Source organism: Lolium perenne, chromosome 4, assembly GCF_019359855.2.
Source record: "Lolium perenne isolate Kyuss_39 chromosome 4, Kyuss_2.0, whole genome shotgun sequence".
In the NCBI taxonomy this organism is placed as follows: Eukaryota; Viridiplantae; Streptophyta; class Magnoliopsida; order Poales; family Poaceae; genus Lolium; species Lolium perenne.
In genome coordinates this window covers 159240631-159261348 of record NC_067247.2, presented here as the reverse complement: position 1 = coordinate 159261348, position 20718 = coordinate 159240631, and the positions used below count along the sequence as shown (strand labels likewise).

The 20718-nt window shown below is 43.3% G+C and overlaps 1 protein-coding gene and 1 long non-coding RNA gene across 6 annotated transcripts; both read right to left on the bottom strand.

The window, feature by feature from the left end:
• Positions 1 to 7: 7 nt before the first annotated feature.
• On the bottom strand, positions 8 to 766 carry LOC127294301 (uncharacterized). Its single transcript, XM_051324085.2, has one exon. The coding sequence runs from the start codon at positions 658 to 660 to the stop codon at positions 232 to 234; it is 429 nt and encodes a 142-aa protein (XP_051180045.1). The 5' UTR covers positions 661 to 766; the 3' UTR covers positions 8 to 231.
• A 3820-nt stretch (positions 767 to 4586) lies between these two features.
• LOC127294299 (uncharacterized) lies at positions 4587 to 11354 on the bottom strand. Of its 5 annotated transcripts, none has more exons than XR_007846523.2 (14): positions 10993 to 11353; positions 10773 to 10847; positions 10359 to 10431; positions 9077 to 9222; positions 7422 to 8983; positions 7215 to 7344; positions 6975 to 7137; positions 6597 to 6759; positions 6386 to 6466; positions 6246 to 6283; positions 5974 to 6028; positions 5499 to 5577; positions 4951 to 5200; positions 4587 to 4837 (listed from the first exon to the last, which is right to left on the bottom strand). It is a non-coding gene; the product is annotated as an uncharacterized lncRNA (long non-coding RNA). The 5 variants fall into 5 exon arrangements; XR_007846525.2 differs by lacking the exon at positions 4587 to 4837 and having other exon boundaries at positions 4917 to 5200; positions 7422 to 7484; positions 8868 to 8983; positions 10993 to 11352; XR_007846526.2 differs by lacking the exon at positions 4587 to 4837 and having other exon boundaries at positions 4917 to 5200; positions 6597 to 6752; positions 10993 to 11354.
• Between the last annotated feature and the right edge of the window lie 9364 nt (positions 11355 to 20718).

Sequence of the window (20718 nt, the reverse complement as noted above, 5' to 3'; positions counted from 1 at the left end):
GACGACCAAAAAAGGCTCACAATATAATAGGCTCAAATCAAAGGTAACCTCGACTTGCGATGATCATCGATCTTTTGCTCCTAATCCTACCAACTATTTACAAGAATTGCAACCCAACAAAGAAGACGACGAATTCCTTCTTACACCGGGACTTAAAGCGCAAAGAAACAGAGGACTGAAAAAAACAAGCAGGAAAAGGTCAAAAAAAAAGGCAGCCGAGAACCGTGAGGCTCACGCTGGGGCGAAGAAGGCCCCGACGAAGTCGACGCAGCTCAGGATGAGGCGGCAGAGAGGACCACGCTTCCGGTGGCGCCGCCTGCTGAGGTCCTCCCGCGCCGATGGCGTCAGCTGCAGGTACGCGTACGCCGCGTGCTTCACGAGCGGGTGGCGTATCATGTGCACGTCCCCGCCTCCGTCCGCGGGGGAGTGGGCCTTGTTGGCGGCGGCGTACTCCGGCGAGGACATGATGTCGCGGAGGCTTGTGTAGCTCCCTGCCTCGCCGCCGGGGATCTCGATCTCAGGCGGCACCCATCGGCCCTTCATCCCGGTGGAGCCGCTTTTCTTGGCCGGGCGCCAGTGCCGGAGCTCGAAGTCGCCGGTGGTAGAGTTCGCCAGCCGGTGCCGCCGCCGCGACGGAGGCTCCAGCACGGCTGCCACCATAGCACGATCGGTTCGTATCACGCACAGCTGGTGGTTGGAGAAGGAGAGAAGATTTCTCGTCTAGTCTCTTTTAAACAAAAAAGAAGATATCTCCTGGCGCCTGGCGGAGAGGAATAATTCGATAACAAGAAGGGGAAATAATTGGCTTGGAAGGTGTTGGGTGGGTCCACATGGCAGCCTCAGTCTCTAACGTGGGTGTGCTCGCGGAATGGTGAGGAATACCGAGTAGACAAGAGCAGGAGAAGGGTGCGGAATTTGGGGCGTGGACGGCGAGACGGCGGCATGGTGAGCGGCGGTGTTAGGTGGGTCCTGCTGCCGGCGAATTGTTGGGGCCACGTCGTCCCGCCCACGGCTATCTGCGTTTGAAAGATGTGGTCAAACATACATTTTTTCCATAAAAAGTATATATTAATATCGAGAGATATCAATTACATTTAACTGCAATAATGCAATACTCTAATGTCAGTATATATGCACACAGAAAAAAAAACTAAGAAAAGGAGGTCGCCACCGACCACACACCCGTCGAAGAGTCGTCTGCCGCCTCCCCCAACACCGATGTAGGCACCAACGTGAGCCTTCGAGAGGCTGTCTGAGGGGCCGCAAACGCTGCCTAAGTTTACACCGTGAATGCCTCGGTGCGGGCCTGCGCAGTGTGGCTCCCCTCTAATTAGGGTTTCTCATTTTTCAAGGTTTCAAATTATGTATCAAAATCTATGTAAATGTATCGATCTTGCAAACAAAAGAAATGATTTTTTGGAAACTAAAAATGCGTCAGGCGGATGGGGCTTCCAGCAAACGAACAATCGTGGACTAGCGATCATTTATGTGTCCACGACCCGACGCAAACGGACGTGCGCGACAACTTTTCGACGGATCACTAGAGATGCCCTTATTTGTTGGGAGCGTCCGGACACGTATAGACAATGCTACCCCCAAGAATGCTTTGATTTAAAATAAGCTCTAGATAGAAAGATGTGTGTCCATGATATAATTTCATTCCGATAATTTATTTTGAGTTTCATGAATTGTAAATGTTAAATTTGAAGTTCATGTTTGAAGCTTTTTTGTGTGACTTTTGTCAAAATGATCGTACATGATTGTTACCATTTGAAATTTACATTGAGTAGCTTCACCTCACCATTTCTCACAACTTTCGTGTTGTAAGTTTTTCGTTTCGGTAGACGACCTAGACGAATATAACTGCAACTCACTAGTATATTGTAAGTTCTCGTGTGCTAGTTATGCATTTAGTGTAACCTATATTGGTCAACCTCTTACTTATCTCTTGATCGTCTAGTTTTTGAAGGAGCCGGACCTTCTTCCTTCTACACATCCATTGGACAAAAACATGAAGGGTCTGGTCAAACTATCGAGCCTCCTTTATTTCTCAGAGACTCACACACTTTTCTATGTGCCTTTTAGGGCCCGTTTGGTAATCTGGGTGGATTTTTTTTTTCGTTTCACTAGCGCAGTGAGATGAAATTCACATCTCGTTCGATAGATCTCTAGGTTAAAAGAGGCACTTTATTTGATAGCCTGGGTTGCATCAGTTGGTACCAAAGTGTTGTTTGATGGTCACATATTTTTCCTAGTCTCACCTATATGGCAACATGGTGATCTTACCTCACCCATCACAAGCATCACGATCAAGAAGCCAAACACCACCATGGCACCGATGTTGACGCTGGTCACAAGCATCACCACGTCAGTGATCACGAAGCCAAGCACCACCATGGCACCACCGTTCACAAGCATCGGCACGTCAACGATCAGGAAGCCAGACACCACCATGGCACCACCGTTCACGCCAGTCACAAGCATCACCATGTCGCCGACGATGAAGCTGAACACCACCATGACATTGTCGTTCACGTTGGTCACAAGCATCACCATCTCGCTGACCACGAAGCTGAACACCACCATGACATCGCTCGTCACGCCGGTCACAAGAATCACCACGTCGCTGACCACGAAGCTGAACACCACCATGACATCGCTCGTCACGCCGGTCACAAGAATCACCACGTCGCTGACCACGAAGCAGAACACCACCATGACACCGCCGATCACGCCCCTCACAAGCATCACCATATCACCGACCACGAAGCCGAATACCACCATGACACCGCCGATCACAAGCATCACCACGTCGCCGACCACGAAGACGAACATCACCATGCCACCACCACCATGGATTATCACCTCTCACCTCTCTATCATCATTCATCACCACATTGCCGTTCATGAAGATGGCAAGTGAGAAGTTGACCAACAGTATTCCAAAATATACTCACACATATGTACGAATTACAGTATACTAGCGAGTCATTTATCTATTTATCAATGTCCACCGAAACAAAAACCTTTCAACACGAAAGTCATGTGGAATAGTGAGGTGAACCTACTCAAAGAAAATTTCAAACGGTTGAGCGTGTTCAATAAATTTGGCATGGATTGGGTTGATCCTGTACAAACGTGGAACTATTCCAGACATGGATTGGGTTGATCCTGTACAATCACCCGATCCATGTCAGACCAATCCTGATTCATCCCTCCAAAAAATAACCTGTTCAGTTCAGTCTCGCCCAATCCGTCCAACCGATCCTTCCTTCACTTTGTCGTCGGACCACGTCATGGAAATTCTTCCAGGGGCCAAGTGGGGAGAAAGAAAATCCAAACCAAATGAGAAGACATGGCGGGGATGAATTGGGCTAGTTTTCCTATCATGGAGTAAATGAAAAGCAAAATTTGGTGTGCTGGAAAAGGACCTCGCAGTGCCTATCTGTACTACAGGAAGAAGGTTTTCTAACCGGTACGTGAGAGACAACCCAGGCGGCGGAAAAAAACACAAACCCATCTAGGGTTCCGTCCTCCTCGCCGGCGATACCGCCGGTCCGCTCCGCCTCCAGTGGCCTTGGGGCCTTGGAGGTGTCGCGGACCACGGTTCCTCGCCGGCGGGGAGTTTCCGTTCTTAATTTAGTTTACTTTTCGGTCTCTTTTTTGGGATGGTGAGGCGGCGGCTACATCCTGATGTCAGAATAAGGTCCTCCCCGCCCTATCCTCGCTCCGGTGGTGCATCTAGCGCTGACGGAGGGCGTGTGGAGTTTTGTGCCCGTCGGATCTCCTGGGATCTGGTCGGTTTTCGTCTTTGTTGGTGTGGTTTCATGTCAGTCTCTTCCGATCTACGGTTGTCATCATTGGCGATGGTTGCTGCTCTGGTGCGCTGGTCCTTTGGGACCTTAGCACGACGACTTCCCGTCTGTCTACTACAACAAGCTCTACTACGACAAGCTTTGCCTGACTACGGCGATGGAGGGGCGAGGACAACGGCGCGCCTTCGGCTCATGCTAGTGTTTGTAGTCATCGCTAGGTGGTTCGAGTACCAATTTGTAATTTTCTTTACGTTTTGCATTATTTGTACTATTGTTGATGATTATTAATAGATCGGTGGATTTCTCGCAAAAAAAAAAAATCCAGATCAATCCCTGGCTTCAAGGGATTAAACGAACAAAGCCTAACAGAAATAATTCGCTCCACCTCCCACACCACCTTCAGGCAGCTATGGCGGACACCACTCCAATCATGGCGGGAGTAATCCAGCTCCCTCCAGAATTTCTCAGGGCAGCAACCACGCATGTCAGCGCCGGCACCACAAAGATGAAAATTTTCCATAGTATTTTGTGTTTCCATGTCTTTGTTTGAGTAGTGACTTGTTCATTGCAATTGTGAGATAGTTTGTGTTGGTTGCATACAAGTATATGTTATATTCTATGATGATCTTGTTGTACTAACATACTAGATCATGATAACACGCGATGCTGCGCCCGTCCTTTTTCCACATATATACAACGACACAGAAGTAGATTTACATGCACCATCCAAATTTCTACACATTCATGCCTTGGTATAGATGGACTCGGTAGTTAAAAGATCAAATGATTTTAAATAAATGCCAAGTAATATAGGGTATCAATATAGAGAGAAGGTTTTGCTGATAAGCAGTCTCTTCAAGGTCCAAATGATCAACCCAAAAAACAGCAATTTAGAATGCAAGATACAATATTGCATTCTACTCACACATCCAATGAAACAAGCTGTCCACCATATATGGTTCAAAATTGCAAGTCATGAAACTCAATATCAGAAATTGTTGTGTAAGTATGCAATCCGTTGCCTGCAGATAAATAATCTAAGAGGACATATAGTAACATGAAAAGATTCAAACAACATAGGATTGCCAAACACAAAAGCTCAAGAGAACATACTAAAAAATTCAGGCAAACAAACCTTTATATATTCCACCCTCCTTGTACGACCCGGAAAAAGCATTAGTTGCAGCTTTTCATCAATCATCCATTGTAAAACATTAAAAACATACATGGGATTCAAGAGTAAAAAGAATAAATTGATCAGAGTTCAAAGTCGCTTTCTCTACCTATAGCTATGGAGGAATTGAAAAAGAATTGTACTTTGTGTGAACAATCAAGCGACGGTCCAGGCATAGCTTATTGTCTCCATATCGTGGCACCATATAGACCTGCTAACAATATGATTGAAGGATAGGATTTGGAAATGTGAAAATCAACCAACAAATTTAAGTATGGGATCAATGAAATGGACCTCAACCCAAAAGTTATCTTGATAAATTAGGTTCATATGTCAATTCATTAAATGGCAATGTAAATTTTGGTCACCCAATTAGGCGAAGCAGAGATAGACCACTAAATAAAAGAAAACCCACTTATCAATATGATTATTTACTGGGTTGACAAACATGACTTCATTACTGGTGAGACACTATGCAATATGCAATGGGTCAGAAATCAAGTGCTTACCTCAATATAAATTTCCCACGCCATAATCATGTCTTGACAGCTTCCTCTTTAGCATGCGCTTCTTTTCCACCACTACCACCTATGGAGGGAAGCAATTTTGTTATATAAAAGTTGCTGGAGTAAAAATAGGAAGAAAAGAATCAATAATAAACAAAGTGTTTGAGTTGATCCCATGGTAATTAGGAAATAATATCAGGCTGCAAGCAATATAAAAAATACAACTCTCGCAGAAGAAAGAATTTTGGGCATTGGTTCCTAGTACACATGTTCTATGCGGAATTTATCACTTATCAGCCAACGCGATAGCTGACGTGAGTACCTATGCTAATTGGAAGAGTCACACTAATCAATATTCATTGTTACATTCACTAATATTTACTGCACAAAATTAGCTTATGAACAATTTACATGATGACATGAGCAAATGCTTATTCTGAATATGATCATATACAATTGGGATTATGGAAGGACTTACTGTAACAGGCGGTGGTCCTGCAAAATACTGTGATGATTCCCACCCCATATACCATCTACATGACAATAGGAGAAGGATAATAGATAATTGTGAGAATTTTATGATTATGAATTCGATACTTTTTACGGCATGATCTAATAAAGTGAAAAAGGCAGCATATGTTTTCTCCGCAGCAGGCGGGTTATATTGTTTCATCATTTGAGAAGCAAGCACTTTCTTGTGTTCAGTAGAAGTATTCGTATAAAAAAAATACGGGTTCTTATTAGTGTCACCTTTCTTCTTTGGCTCTTCTCACTCTTATGAGCTCCATCTGAAAGTGTTTGTCAGTTGGGCATACATAGAATCACATCAATAGCAAGAATAGGCATGTAAACAAAAGTTCCATGATAATGAACAATGAGTTAAGACTCACTACATCTATATGGGCTAGCTGCCTCATCCTTCTTCGTTTTAAGCCTTTTCTCCTATCTTCACAGACTTCACCTAAGTAAAACTGCTCACACCAAACAAGTCATATTAAAACTTCATCGTAAACATCACTGAAGCTGGATCGATGGAAAGACATTTGATAGCAGAAAATCCAAAGCAAAGGGAAGGAGGTGAATGAGACAGGATGGACCTACTTTGTGTCTTTGTTCAGGTTCTTAGAGTCGATAATTTGATCAGGGTACAATGCTGCTTGTTGTCAATCTCAGTGGGTCTTCCTGCTCGATCCTCCTCGCACCTCTTGGACAGCATAGGGAAGAAGCGATGCAGCCGTCTTGGATGGCAGCGTGAGACTGCAGTCTAAATATATCAAAACATGAATGATACTGCCATAGTTAGTGTTCGAGCAAGCAAAATACATGATACTACAAATGCTTATGCAACTCCCAAGCTGGGAGCCATCGTTTTTCTATGTACGGCCAAATAACTTATCTTCTAGCTATGTTTCATCTAATCTACATATCCAGTATCCTCTAGTGGTGCAACTAAATTCCAAAGAGAGTAGCAACACTAACTTGTCAAAGAAGATCGGCATGGTTTTTAGAGGGATTCCTATCAATAAACGGTCATTGCAGTGGCACGCCAGAGCTCGAACATCTCTCATATAGTCTCATGTGTACGGCTCTACAGCTGCGGAGCTGCCTCATGTTTGCCAAAAACTTCTCCTGTCAGACCCAACTGGAACCAATCCACCATCAGAATGAGACACGCCTCAATATTCCAGACGAACATTAAAGATGTGATTGGTGCATTACCTCGTTGTGGCGAGGCCGGCAGATTAGAATTGGCGCCTCAGCTACATCAGCTTCTCACGGAAGCATGGAGCGCCATGAGGCCTGAGCCTAGTTGATGCATACGTCTAATCCCAGATCATGCTTCTTCTGCCTACAGATCAAGAAAAAATTAAACACAAAGATCCAAACTGTTTGGATAATGATAGAGATCAAGGTGGAGAAGCGCACATCGAGAGGCCGCAAAACCTAATGCCCCCACACTGAATCCAGCCCCCAGTGAGTCCGCAATTCCTGAAACAAAGAACAGAAATGTCTGTGAGGCAAGGAAGAGGGAGGAAGATGGCTGATTCGTGCTCGTGCCGCACGCCGCCGTCGCCGTCGCCGTCGCCGCTAGGTAGATGTGAAGAGGAGAACCGCTCGGGCCGGGGAGTAATCAACCGCATGAGCAAACAAGTCGGCCCGTTAGACAGTTTTGGGGCCCAAACAACCAGCAAGGGCCTAGGTCGATGTGGGCAGTAGCAGCCCAGCCACGAAAACTGGCCTATTCAACCGTGCGTTGCTACGGTTCCTTAAATTTCATGCTCCTAAATATGTGATAATGTCTGCAGTATAGATATTCTTAACAATTTTGATTTAATTTGAATATATAATTTTATTTTACTATCAAATCATCGAGAAGTTGCATTAACAATTTAAACCTTATGGAAAACTCCAAATTACCATTATAGACTCTTGACGTTACTGGTTGTGGCAGTGATAACACTTTAGGCAATACCACGAATCTAAGGCATATACATCTTCATGGAGAAAAATATTATACGGAGTATAACATTGTAAGAAGTGCTGTAACAAAGTTGGTGCCCTTACGAGTTATGAGTATAATTTAGGATTAACAAAGAAGAACAAAGTACAGGAACCATTTCATCGTAAAAAAATTAGCTTTCCATTTGTGGTTTACATCAACTTACATGTAGAAAATTCAGTAATATCATTGTATCAGATAGCGAAGGGAACCATCTACAGCCCAAAAAATCATATACTCTAAAATATGGGTATTCCTACTACTTCTCAAATCTATTCTGAAAAAGAAAAGAGTTATGAAAAGCATGTCGCGCCAGGGTCAGCAGCCCCGCGCACACTGGCCACAAGCCACCACCAACGCCTCCTGCCTCCATCCGCTGTGGTAGGTACATAAGCGTGTTCCTTGGCTGCTACTTCAACATGGAGAAGAGCGACAACGCCACCGCACCAGTCCTAGGTTGATCACCGATACCGCCAACAACCCCTCCGCGTCCATGGCATGCATGTAACAGAATGAGAACTATCCTCAAGCAGAATTTCCAGAAACAAAAAATAGGTGCATGTAACACATTTGTCTCAAATTCTTACTATTAGAATTTAGCAATCCCTCTTCAAAGTTCATTACAGAATTAGGTGAATAATGCAGTGAATAAACAACCCCCGGTGCAATACCCAGGTATGGTTCGATATGAAAATTCCAAATTAAAGACCACATTATCAATTTCCGATGATTATTCTCTTATGTAAGCATTTGATCTTATACTGACATCAAGGAAAATGGGAGTTCTAATATGAGATAGATTGTTTCATACACCAGTGGATATATTCATATGCTGCCAAAAAAATCTATAGGTATGTTTGAGTGGAGCATACCATTAGAGATTGTTCAAAGGAAGACGACTCTTCCCTATATGAACGCCGAGATTCCAGCAGACAACAAAACATAGGTACCAATCATCTCTGCGCTTACTACATCCGCTCTCTCTTTGCTGCCCATATAATGACATAGAAGAATCACAGGTCATGCAGTGTACATAGAATCTTATCATAGAAGAGAACAAAGAAAAAATATTGAAACTTACATCGCATGCCATGCTTTTAAATGATAAGCTCCAACGCAGGGGCAACAAAGGACCACTGTGTCTCTTTCTTATGTCTCCAGTGCACATATCTCCGTACAAAATACCTTCAGTAACCTTACATGAACTTCCTTATCACAACCAGGTTTCTACAAACAGACATCAAAGATATATTCAGGGTGTTGTCTAACAAATTAGACAGAAGCTACCAAGCAAATGACAGTTGCTCATGACAAAGCGACCAGCTGTAAGAATTCTCTAACCCTCCCCGCCGCCGCCTTCCCCACCCCTCTCCCCCCTCCTCGCCGTCCCCTGAGGCTGCCACCGGCGAAGCCTAGCGCGGCCGGTGATGGGGGTGGCGGGGATCCGCGCGCGGTCCCCTGGTATAACGATAACGATAGTTCTTCAGCAGAACCAGATACACCATTGTTATTTCGTAATGAAAATGACCATCTCCTTTCAGCTTAAAATTAGCAATACTATATTTTCTTACAGCAGAAGCATTTTGACCTGATCACGTATAATGAAGAGCACTTATACTGTTATTTTTTTCCTTAGCTCGGGAAAATAGAATGGGCCTCTATTAGTTGGATTGATGTACAGGCTTTATGCTCTTTTCTCAAAAGTGTCAATTGAAATTATCAAAAGTGTCAACTGAAATTAACTCAGTGAATTTACTATCATCCTCTGAATTTGAATCAGACACATATACCTATATTTTGCAAGCATGGGAAAATCACCAATTACTAACATCTCAAGCTCATGTGTGTACCTATCTACCTAGCAACAATTGTGAAGTAATCTAAAGCGAAAACCATGTGCATACGTGTCTCTTATTTGACTTTCCAATGAATCCTTGGGGAGAAAACGATAAATTTACAATGAATCCTTGGGGATAAAACGAAAATCATTGCAAAGTAAACTAAGAGATACATGTTCTATATTCACACAAAACTTGTGAAGAGAACAAATTTGCAATTATTTTGGATTTCAGTCAACAAAGCAAGGTCGTACCATTTTGTAAAGAATGTAATCTAGAAAAAGGAAATACACAAATTGATTTACAGAAGAACAATGCGGAACTTTAACTTGAATCAATGGATTTAATCCTCTCAATAGATAAAACATCACTTCAATTACTGAGCGCCCATATTTTGAGATGATAAAGAGGAGAATCATATAATGTAACTAAACGCTTATGCTGAGGAATTGGCAACAGTGGAGAGGCGCTTTATAGAATACCCAAATGTAGTATTTAGGAAACCAGAGCTTCAGGAGCACAAACCTGAGATTCGGGAAATCATCTCCGACTTTTATCCTCATCCAAAGCAAGATGTCGTGCAAAAGACAGGCAAGCCCTATAAGAGCCATATCTGAACACCGGGCGTTATGTATGGCTCGGGTATACACCAGACCCTTTTTGTATCCCTATGTTTCTGAATGATCAATAAAGGGTGATGGCTTGCTCAAAAAAAAAAAAAAAAAAAAACTATTTACGTTTTTTGTTCGCCCTTTACACTTTGTAGAGATAAATGTTGAAAATGCTTCGGTTTTGTATCAACACCATCTGAAGCCCGTAACCTGAACTTACCTTCAGAAGCCATCAGACCAGGAATTACAAGTGTACAAAAAAATTCTGCTATCAAGCAATAAAATAGTCGAAAAGAAAGAGCTCGCATGTGGAGGTCGTGCGACGCACCTAAATCCATGGCTCCGGCAGCCGCGGTTGCTTGTGCGACCAGCAACCTCTCCCTGTTGGCCATGGTGGCCTGATCTGAGAGAGAGAATAGAGATGGGAGGGGACAGGGATATCAAGAAGAATGGGGTCAAACATATCTCCTCCATTGAGGCCACCAAAATTGTGTGGGAGGCTAGAGGGAAGGGATGATGGTGGAGAGAGCGGGAGGCTGCAAGCTCACCTGTTCGCCGACGGCGCGAGAGACTTCGTTCACGAGCTCCTCGAAATCCCGACAAGGTGGAGCAGGGAGAATCCGCCAGCGAGAGGGATTATGCCAGGGAGTGGCGACCGGAGGAGGAATTGCCGCGCGTCAGCGTCTGTGTTGGGTAATTGGGTGGGCGGGCGAGAGGTCGAAGTGGAAGGTGGCGGCTGACCACGTACCACAGAGGGGATCACGAGCGCCTATGGAACACGATGCCAAACTGAGCCTCCGCCCCATCGCCAGTCTCAGATCTTGGAAAGGGGATGACGAGGAGAAGGGAAAGACACGATTTTGGGGCAAGAATCTGAAGTTGATGGCCTGATTAGGGAAATAGAAAGGCATTTATGATAATGAGTGGAATTTTTGGCAATTATTTGAATGCCGCTGCGAGAGTTGAGAGGGCAGGTGGCGATGTTTACCAATCGGACGGTTCAAGCTTGAGCGGAGACTAGGAAAATTACCTGTGCGTTGCTACGGATTCTCCTTCCATTTCACACGAATGCCACCGACCTTCTCATCTCTGAGGCATCGCAGTTGTAGCTACACCCCTTGCAGACAACGTTGTGCCCTCCCCTTCCACGAATTCCCCTCACCGGTGTCATGCTCGAAGCTGGGAGCCTACACCTCGTGCTGCCTAGCTCGAGGGCCGATCGACATGCACAACGCTCCGTGTTGGCTCAGTGAACCAGTGGCTTGCGTCGCTGCTCGTCTCCCTAGACCGAGGTCCAGGTGGCCTTCATCTCGCAATGCCCGGCTCGAATCCCCGATGCTCTGCATCATCTTGGGAAACCGAAAAAAAAACACTCTAAAGACGTAATGTACCAGAAAATAATGAAGCTATGGATAAACAAATCTGACAAAACCAGCAATTTAAAGTAAAATAACAAACCAACAGTTCAGAGTTTGCAAAAGAATAAATCCATTGGGAAATTTTCTGCTGTAATGTTGTTATTTGAAATCAAAATAATGTAGATCAGATTAAAGGAACAACACGGTTGATGGTGAATTACCTCTTTGTGGCTAAACAAATGCTCAGTCGAGTCCACGGTAGGTAGGCTGGTTTTCTGCCCATCGCTTGAAACAGGCTGACAGGCACCACATCGACCAAGAAAAAAAAAATCCACATTGCTTGTATTTGTCTTGTTCCTCTGGTCTTCTCAAAATCCTCTGCTTGCAGCCTCCCCAAAGAGGAAATCTGACTGAGTCTAGCACGCCCGCCAATCCGACGGACGAATCCACCCCTTGTCAACTCCCTTCCGTGGGGGCTGAGAATCGCGAGGTGGAGGAAGATGCGGTTCAGTTTGACCAGCCAATCGGTATGATGGATCCAAGCATTATTTGTTGCCGTCTTCGCTGAAGTTACTCGACCGCTCCGTGCTGCTTCTCATCGGTCTTCCAGCCGGAGCTTCTGGCCGATGGAAAAGGAGAGGAAAGGGCGGCGGCGTTGCGAGCCCTGGACCAAGGCAGTGGCTGTGAGGGGATATGATGCAGGGCCAACGGCGGCGCAGCAAACCCCGCCCTCTGCGGAAGGGAACGGAGCGCCGTCCGTCGCGCATGGGATCGGGGAGGCTGGGGGATTGCCGGTGCAGGGGAGATCGAGGAGCTCCAGCTCGCGGGCGACGCGCCGCGCCTGCTTTCCCTGCCGCCTGACCGACGAGCCCTAGAAAGAGTATAAACTGAACGGAACCGGTACGGTGACTTTTGCGTGTATTATGCGATTTGGTGGGAGGGCAAAACGGTCTAAAAAAAGCGTTGACGAAACTTTTTGGCAGAAACCTTAGCTCCTTTATTATTAGGTATAGGTATATAGATGTTGGGATGATTTGACGGTCCGGATTGTTTTAATGACGACCATCAAAGTGCGTTGAGTGTCAAACGACCAACTCCCATTTAATAGTAAAGATTAAATCGTACGGTTAGGATCGTCTAGCGCTGTGGTGGCTCCTAGCTGGACCCATTTTACTGTTACTCAATGAATGCACACATATGTTGAGGATGGACAAGGTTGTCACCGTTGCATGTTGATAGGATGAGGGATAGCCGGAGTTTGACAGAAACTGAATACCAAGTCTTAGAGATACATGTTGTATTAATTCATGTTTAATCAAAGAGGGTATTACTATGGGACCTTTAAACTTACAGCGGTGGTTGGACTTATGTCTTAATAATTTTCTTGATTTTTCATAATTGGCCTTGGGATCAATCACTAGTGATGTATTTGCTCATGTTTATGGCTGCACCAATCTATAGCTCCTCTCTAAAAGAAACACTAAAAAGACTATACTAAACTTCATTGGTTGTGACAACTACATGAATGAAATAACAATTTGCCAGAACACGTACTTCACTTCATCTCACTTTACTTTACTACACTTTACTTTTCTTGCATTAGTTTTACACATTTTATTTTATTTTATTTTTAGCACTTGTAGTTTAATAGTAAAAACCTCTTCTCTCACACACACACACACACTATAGATCATACCTTTGCATAGAAGACCATATAAGTGGGTTAAAGGGATTTAGAGAATAGGTAGTCTACCTTCAGGTCCTCGTGGGTTCGATACTTAAATACTTATCGAATTGTACTGCGGTGGTCCCCTGCACTTGGGGGTTATCAAGACACTTTTCTGGCGCCGTTACCGAGGAGCGTAACACTAGACTTCTATTCTTGCTTGCATTAATAGTTTACTTTCAGTACCTTGAATATAAAATTAAAACCATAAAAAATAATAGATAAGGAAAGATGATATGGAGATTTCTCGGGAGTCTCGCAAATATATGAAAGATATGCTAGACAACTATGTTAGAAGATTCCCTTGTGTACTAATATTTTGAAGGCAAGACATCATTTTAAAAGTGCCAAAGAAGAACAAAAGAAGGAGGATGACAAAAGCATAAGCTTGAGGATGCCCATGCACCCCAAAAAGAGGATGTAGAAGAACAAGCGGGGGAAGAATGTAGTAGCTACCCATCTCCAAGTCCCAACAATGGTAACACACAAGTTCCTGTAAACATCCCTTCTTATACTATTGATGATGATACTCTATGTGATAATAAGTTTGTCTAATCTATGAGAGGATCATGATGATGTAAAATAAATAGATGACCATAAGCTCATTAGATTATTTATCTTTATTTGGTGACTCTACTAAATAATTTGTGGCTAAATTCACCTTTAATGCTTGCAACTATAATGAAAGAGGAAGAGATAAGAGCCATCTTTATGTGTCCATCTATTTAAAATGCAAGCTACCGGTCGTTACATGCATTTGCTACCCATTAAGTTCCATTCATATATAAAATTCCAATGCATAGGAGGAGATCGAGTTAGACTTAAAAGTTAATGGTTTCAAATTTTATGGTGTGCTCCATATGCTCTCAAGTAAAACTCAGTTTGAGATTACCTTTATTTCCTTATTAAATTGTAAAATAACTTAACTTATTATTACATAGTAATTAGTTTATAAGTTTTAATAAAAATAAAAAATAAACTATGAAGAGTAAATGAGAGAGATGAGCAATGGAGAAGATGGGGTCGACCTTAAGCATGTGTTGTTCATGCCAATGGAACCATTGCAAAGTTTATTAGATCACGACGGCTCACTTTGCCGCGCCCGTCCATATAGTGAAATAACAAAACAAATATTCTAAAAATTATATGTTAAAAAGTATGAGCAAATTTGAAATGTTCGAATTACATGATGTGAAGTATAGGATTGGCGCTTCGACACACGACTGCACAAGGAATACTGGAAGGAGCTATTGTACACAAACATCCCCACTATATCCATTGTAGCTCCATTTTTTTTAATTAGGGTTCTATTGGGAAATACGTGGCTCCAAGCATAAAGCTACATTTGGATATCTTTTTTCCACCATGTCCTGAGAGCATGTATTCAGGCCATGCTTGTTCTTATAGGGAGCGGCATTGTGCTTGAAAGATGACAATGCGTTAGCTGATGAGGTTGGTGAAGAAGATGCTAACGAAATGCAAGATGAGGTACGCCTGAAACAAATGCTTGGTGAGAAAAATGCTGAATTTATAGATCTCGAAAAGGAATGGTGAAGATGGAGGCAAATAAAAAGCACATGTAGGTGTGTGTTTGTGTCTTTTTGTTGCTTTTGGACATGCAACAAGTTATCTGATATATTTCAGCAGTGAATAATTGATGCTATGTCGATTCAATGGAAAATTGAGATGCTTGTAACCCAATGGGTGATGCTTTGCCAATGCAATGGAAGGATGGACTTGCTTGTAGTTTGTGCTTTAAGCAATCTCTATCTCTACTACTTAAAAAGACTGAAGTGGTTCCTTATTCTGCCAATACGTTTCGTAGTTTTGGTCGTCCCACTCGTCGTCCTTCGTCGTCCTATGTAAAACGATACTCACTCGCGTTGCTACCGCACAGATGGGCCAAGCCCAACTAATCCGTTTCCCAAGCACCACTACCTCGCCTCCTTTGCATCTCTCAGGAACCACCGCTTCCTAGGGTTTGGCCCTGCCCCGCTTTCTTCCACGCCGCCGCTCGCCAGAACCTCGGCCGCCGCTGCTCGACCACGTCGACTACCACCTGCCCGCCGCCGCTCGCCACGATCTTGCCCGCCGTCGCTCGCCAGGATCTTGCCCGCTGTCTGCTCGACCACGTCGACTACCACCTAGCTCTCAATTTCTCTCCCCCAAATCCCCCAATCCTCCGCCCGTCGCCATCCACTCCCCAATCGCGGAGCGCCCGTCTTCCTCGCCACGGAGCTCTCGGCGCGAGACGAGGAGGCCGCCGAGCACGGCGACGAGGCGCGCGGGTAGGGCGCCGCCAGGCGGTCTCACGCTCCCAGCACCCCCGAGCTCGTCAGGCAGGAGGGGTTGCTGGAGCTTCGCCCTCGACGGTGATGGAGCGGCACGCGAAGGCGCGCGGGGGCGCCAGCAGCGCCTCGATGTACCGCCTTCCACCTCGAGCTTCACCTTGATCTTGCGTCGTCATCCTCATCGGGAGCAGCGCCGCCTCTGCTTCGTGCAGCCATCCTTCAAGCTCCTCCCTTTCACCCTCTCCCTCAAGGCCGCCAAGGTCATCCTCGACCTCACAAGCCAGGTAAGGGCACTTGTAGCCTCCTGCGTGTTTTTTTCTGTTATTGATTTGTCTCCTCCCCTCTCCTATCCACTCCCCATCATTTCTCATGTTTGTTTCTGTATACGTTTTGTATCTATGCATATAAGGTATTTGTGGAAAATCCAAACTCTGCAGGTTCACATTGGTTCCTTTTTATGCCATATTGTATACTCAATAATTTATTTTTTCTGATATTTTCCTACAATTAACGATAACTTAACCATATTAGATTTTCCTCTCTCTGTCATGTGATTTTCGTTTGCAAGTTATCACTAATGAGATTTATGAGTAAATTGGTAGGAACATAATATGTGTCATATTGTTTGAGACACCCATCAAATGATATCTCTGAATGGAAACCCATGTACAGGTCTCTAGGTGATGTGTCGGTCTTGCTGATTAAGAGCAGTGTTGTTGTGTTGATGAAGAGTAGGGTCAACAGGGTGTTTAGGATTCAAGCAAATTATATCCAGGTAACTCATTACGCTGCATATGATACTTTTGAACTTATATAGTGGCATAGTTTCACCGCATCTTGACGAGAAGATCAATGATTTTATGTTGAGTGTATGCTTGGTTAGTGTTCTTGTGGCTCTAGATTGTCACTCACTGGGTGGTTATGGCCTATGCTTTTACAATTTGGACCTGCTATGTACTTTTGAAGGAGTATGAAATAGCCGCGACCATGAGGCTGTGCTTTTTTTGCTTCATAGAAACGCTGACCGGATCCAACATCGAGCCGAGCTGGGTTGACCTCCAAACACCGCTGCATCACAGGAGAGGACCGAAGTGAGTATTTCCTTTTCCAGTCGATCATTTTTAGGCACCATTCCCCCCAGATTTTGAGTTCTAATCACTTTTCGATGAACGCCTAATTTTCTTTCATTTTGGGTTCAGATGTAGCATATTTTCCCATCTACCAACTCATTCATCTATTCCATTATTTATCTGTAGATTGTCTGCTCTTTTTTTGTCCCGAACATGGGTCTCGACTGCTGAATTGTTTGAAATATGCCTACTGGATTATGACCCTGCTTCAAATTATGGTCATCAGACATATAGAGCAGGTGAGTGTTTCCTTGTGTCCCGTTACTAATTTTTCACAGTTCATACTAGATTGCATAGTACATAGCATAGTAGTATGGTTCAAGCACATGACAAAAAAATGAAACTCATGTACACAAATTCTAGAATATGGGAACTGACTAAACTGTTGATGCACTCTTGACAGGAGTTCGCAATGATTCACGACAATACCGGTACTTCAACATCCCCAAACAAGTAAGCAGCTGTTGCTGTTGGTTATGATTAAATATGTGAGCAGAGTAATTTGGAGGGCACCAGATTTGTCCCCAAGGCACATCATTGTGGTGGAGCTGTGAAATCTCCCCATAGGTTGCACATAGCAAGAATTGTTGCGGAGGTTGTCAGAGCTGCTGAATCGCAGCGGATCCTTATTTTTTGGGGTTTAGCTTTGAGTCTTTCTCTGGCTCTAAGCTAGAGCGTTTTGCTTGCTGTTGCACTTAAAAAGTAAGAAGCCTATAGAAAATGGGTCTCGCAATTGAATTTACAGTGCAACTGAATTGGGCTCTTCTGTTTTTGCGATTTATATAGATACTTCGGGTCTTTTTATTTTGGACGTTGTCCTCATCGGTGCAAGTTTTGGAATTTTGGCGATGTCTTGATTAACACACAGCCGTACTAACTTGGGATACACTGTTGTGCTGGACCTTTATTCTGGTGTTCATTCTGTTAAGGCACATTGGTAAATATTTGTTGCTCGCAAGGGTACTGTGACTGTTTGTTATCTCATCTTTAAAAGATTCAAGGCCATCGGGCGATACGTCATTGATTTTATATTCTCATGACTGAAACTAGAAACCTTTTACAGGACGACAACAATGTGTCCTTCACTTCGGTACCAAAGATTCTTCGAGCATGATGGAGCTTCTGCGGTTCATGCAAGGTAAGCATGGTTTAAGCAAACAATTCTTTAGCATTCAGATATTGCAGTGACCTATCTTTGGATCATAATATTTGTCAGTTATCTTCACTTGAATTGTTTATAATTTACAGAGCAAAAATAATTTGTTGCTAGCTGTCCTCTTTCGTTGTCTGGCCGATCAAGATTAAGTCGCAATGATCATGATTTAGGTTTCATGCCGTGGGAGGTGATCTCCAGTGTTACGTAAAACCAATGGTAGTGCATCTTAAGCTTGATACTGCAAGTAAACAAACACCAGTCTGCTAACAATGAAGTAATATATTTAGAATAGTTGATGCTCGTAAGATATTTAATTATTCTTCTGTAGTGTCATTCCCAATTGTCAATAGTAACATACCCGCCTCTTTCTCCGTAGCTAAATATCTTCTTGATAAACTTGCAGTCAAAGCCTTGGTAGATCCAAGAGCTAAAAATCTGCAGGCAAAGCTCCGGTATATGTTTCTTCTGGTCATGTATGCTGTGATGCATATTACACAACTTTATTTCTACCCTGATGTATAAAGCATGTATTGCTGATGTTATGATTGGCTAAATTTGAAACGGTGATGGCCCTAGACTGGGATGCTTTATCTTTATACTGATCTTTTACCACGAAACAACATCATTGTTTCAGCATTTAGTTACCATTTTTGTGTGTGCATGCAGTCTAGAGTAAGTACCGAACACGATCTGCTACATTCTTGCTTTTCCTGATATACTCTTTTTTTTCACAATACTGTCTTCGCTTTGCTTAATGTTGCCTCCACTTTACCTCACTTTATATCCTCCTATTCCAGAAATTGGTTGAGTATGAAGCAACTAAGATGATATTGGTTTGTAGACCCCTAATATATTTTTTTCATGTGCCGGCGAGTTCAGATTTGTGTACTGCTTATGGCTTCTTATAAGCCATACTTAGTGATCTGGGGTCAATAACAAGAAGTGACTCGATTATGCAATTCATTTTTGTTGTAATGCATCTCAGTTCTGTTATTTTCCATTTGTTCAACCAAGAATTATATTGTTCTTACCTTTTATCTGTGTGACATGTTTTGTGAATGACTAGCTAAAGAAATCACCTTGGATGATATTTGTTTGCTTCCATTACAGGATTCTAAAGCACTTCTTTTACTTCAGGGACACTTATTTCTAAAGCACTTCCTTGCATAAGATTGAATCTGAAGCTTTTAGTTCTACGAATACATTGTACCTATCGCCTTCCTCGAAGGAGAATAGTAATTGTTTCTCATTCCTTATTTTCTATGAAAATTAATTGCATATTTGTTTGCTAGAGTGATGCCCGTGAATGACTGATTATGGTTTGGACTTTCACAATCCGAACTAATGTTTGATGTGACATGCTATTCACTAATTTTATCCTTCTCTGATAACTACATACAAGCGGAATTTTTTCTGGAGTTAAAAGCTTTGACGTGTTTGCTTATCTCCTTGCTGAAACAGAAGTACATAAAGTTTGGATCAGGGGTGGATTGAATATGGGGACCCCTGGGGTCCATGAATCCAGAGCAACCTGGCCCGTCTTCTTCCGCATGTTTTGATAGGGGTGGATCGAAGATTGACTTTGGCCCGGCGATGCCGGTTCAGGTTAGTTCATGCACATCCCATCCTGCTCAAGGCTGCTTGATATCTCGCTCCGACCTGAGGTGCACGTGTTCCCCCCTTGTCTCCAGTGTGATTTGGTAGATCCGTGTTCGGGAGTGAGGTTGGAGGCACACTGGTCTGGGGCTGTCCATGCTGGGATGTTACTTTCATTCATTCAACTTTTGTTATTCAGCTCTTTTTTCCCGTTTCCCAGCGACCCAGTTTATCATGTTATGTTGGAGGTTTCGCTGCTATCTGACAACATCATATATTGCGTATTTTAGGCTGCATATTTGTGTTTTATGAAACAACCAATCAGGTTTTCAAATTTATTTGCCCATTTGGTCAAATTTGTAAAGTTATTAGGATGCATTATGTGAACAATGCTGAGAAACAGTATTTTACATGACATGGCTAATGTTGCATCTACTTATTTATATTTTACCTTTTACAAAGAAAATTTTCGATTCAACGAACGGCGTGTGGAAAGGTCATCTTATGTGCATCCAGGTTGTGCAGACCTTTGAGCATTGCCCCATGAACATCACACATCTCATGTTGTAGCTTAGGGTATAGTGTTGCCTCAATTGTCACTGAATGCGACCAAAAACAAACTCTATTTGCTGCTGCCATGGTTTAGGAAGAGTATTTGTCTGTAGAAAGGTTCAGTCTGCATCGCTTGAAGCTGATGTAACTAATTAATATCAGCTTTCAAATGATACAGGGTCTATGGCCTTTGGTTCTGAAAATTCTGCACATGGTAAGATGCCTGCCTTTATTTGGCTGACAGTTACAATCGTTTGAATGTAAAAGTAACCAAGGAGGTCTAATTAAGTAACTTAAACAAAAGAGACACAGATTTGTACTCAGATGTCTATTCCAATATTTGATTTTTATCATGGGGGATGATTAGAACAAAGGTAAAGAATGGTTTGTTGTCTACCTGAAATATTCTGTATATGTGGCATACATGTTATCTATACAGCTTTGTACTCAGATGTCTATTCAGTT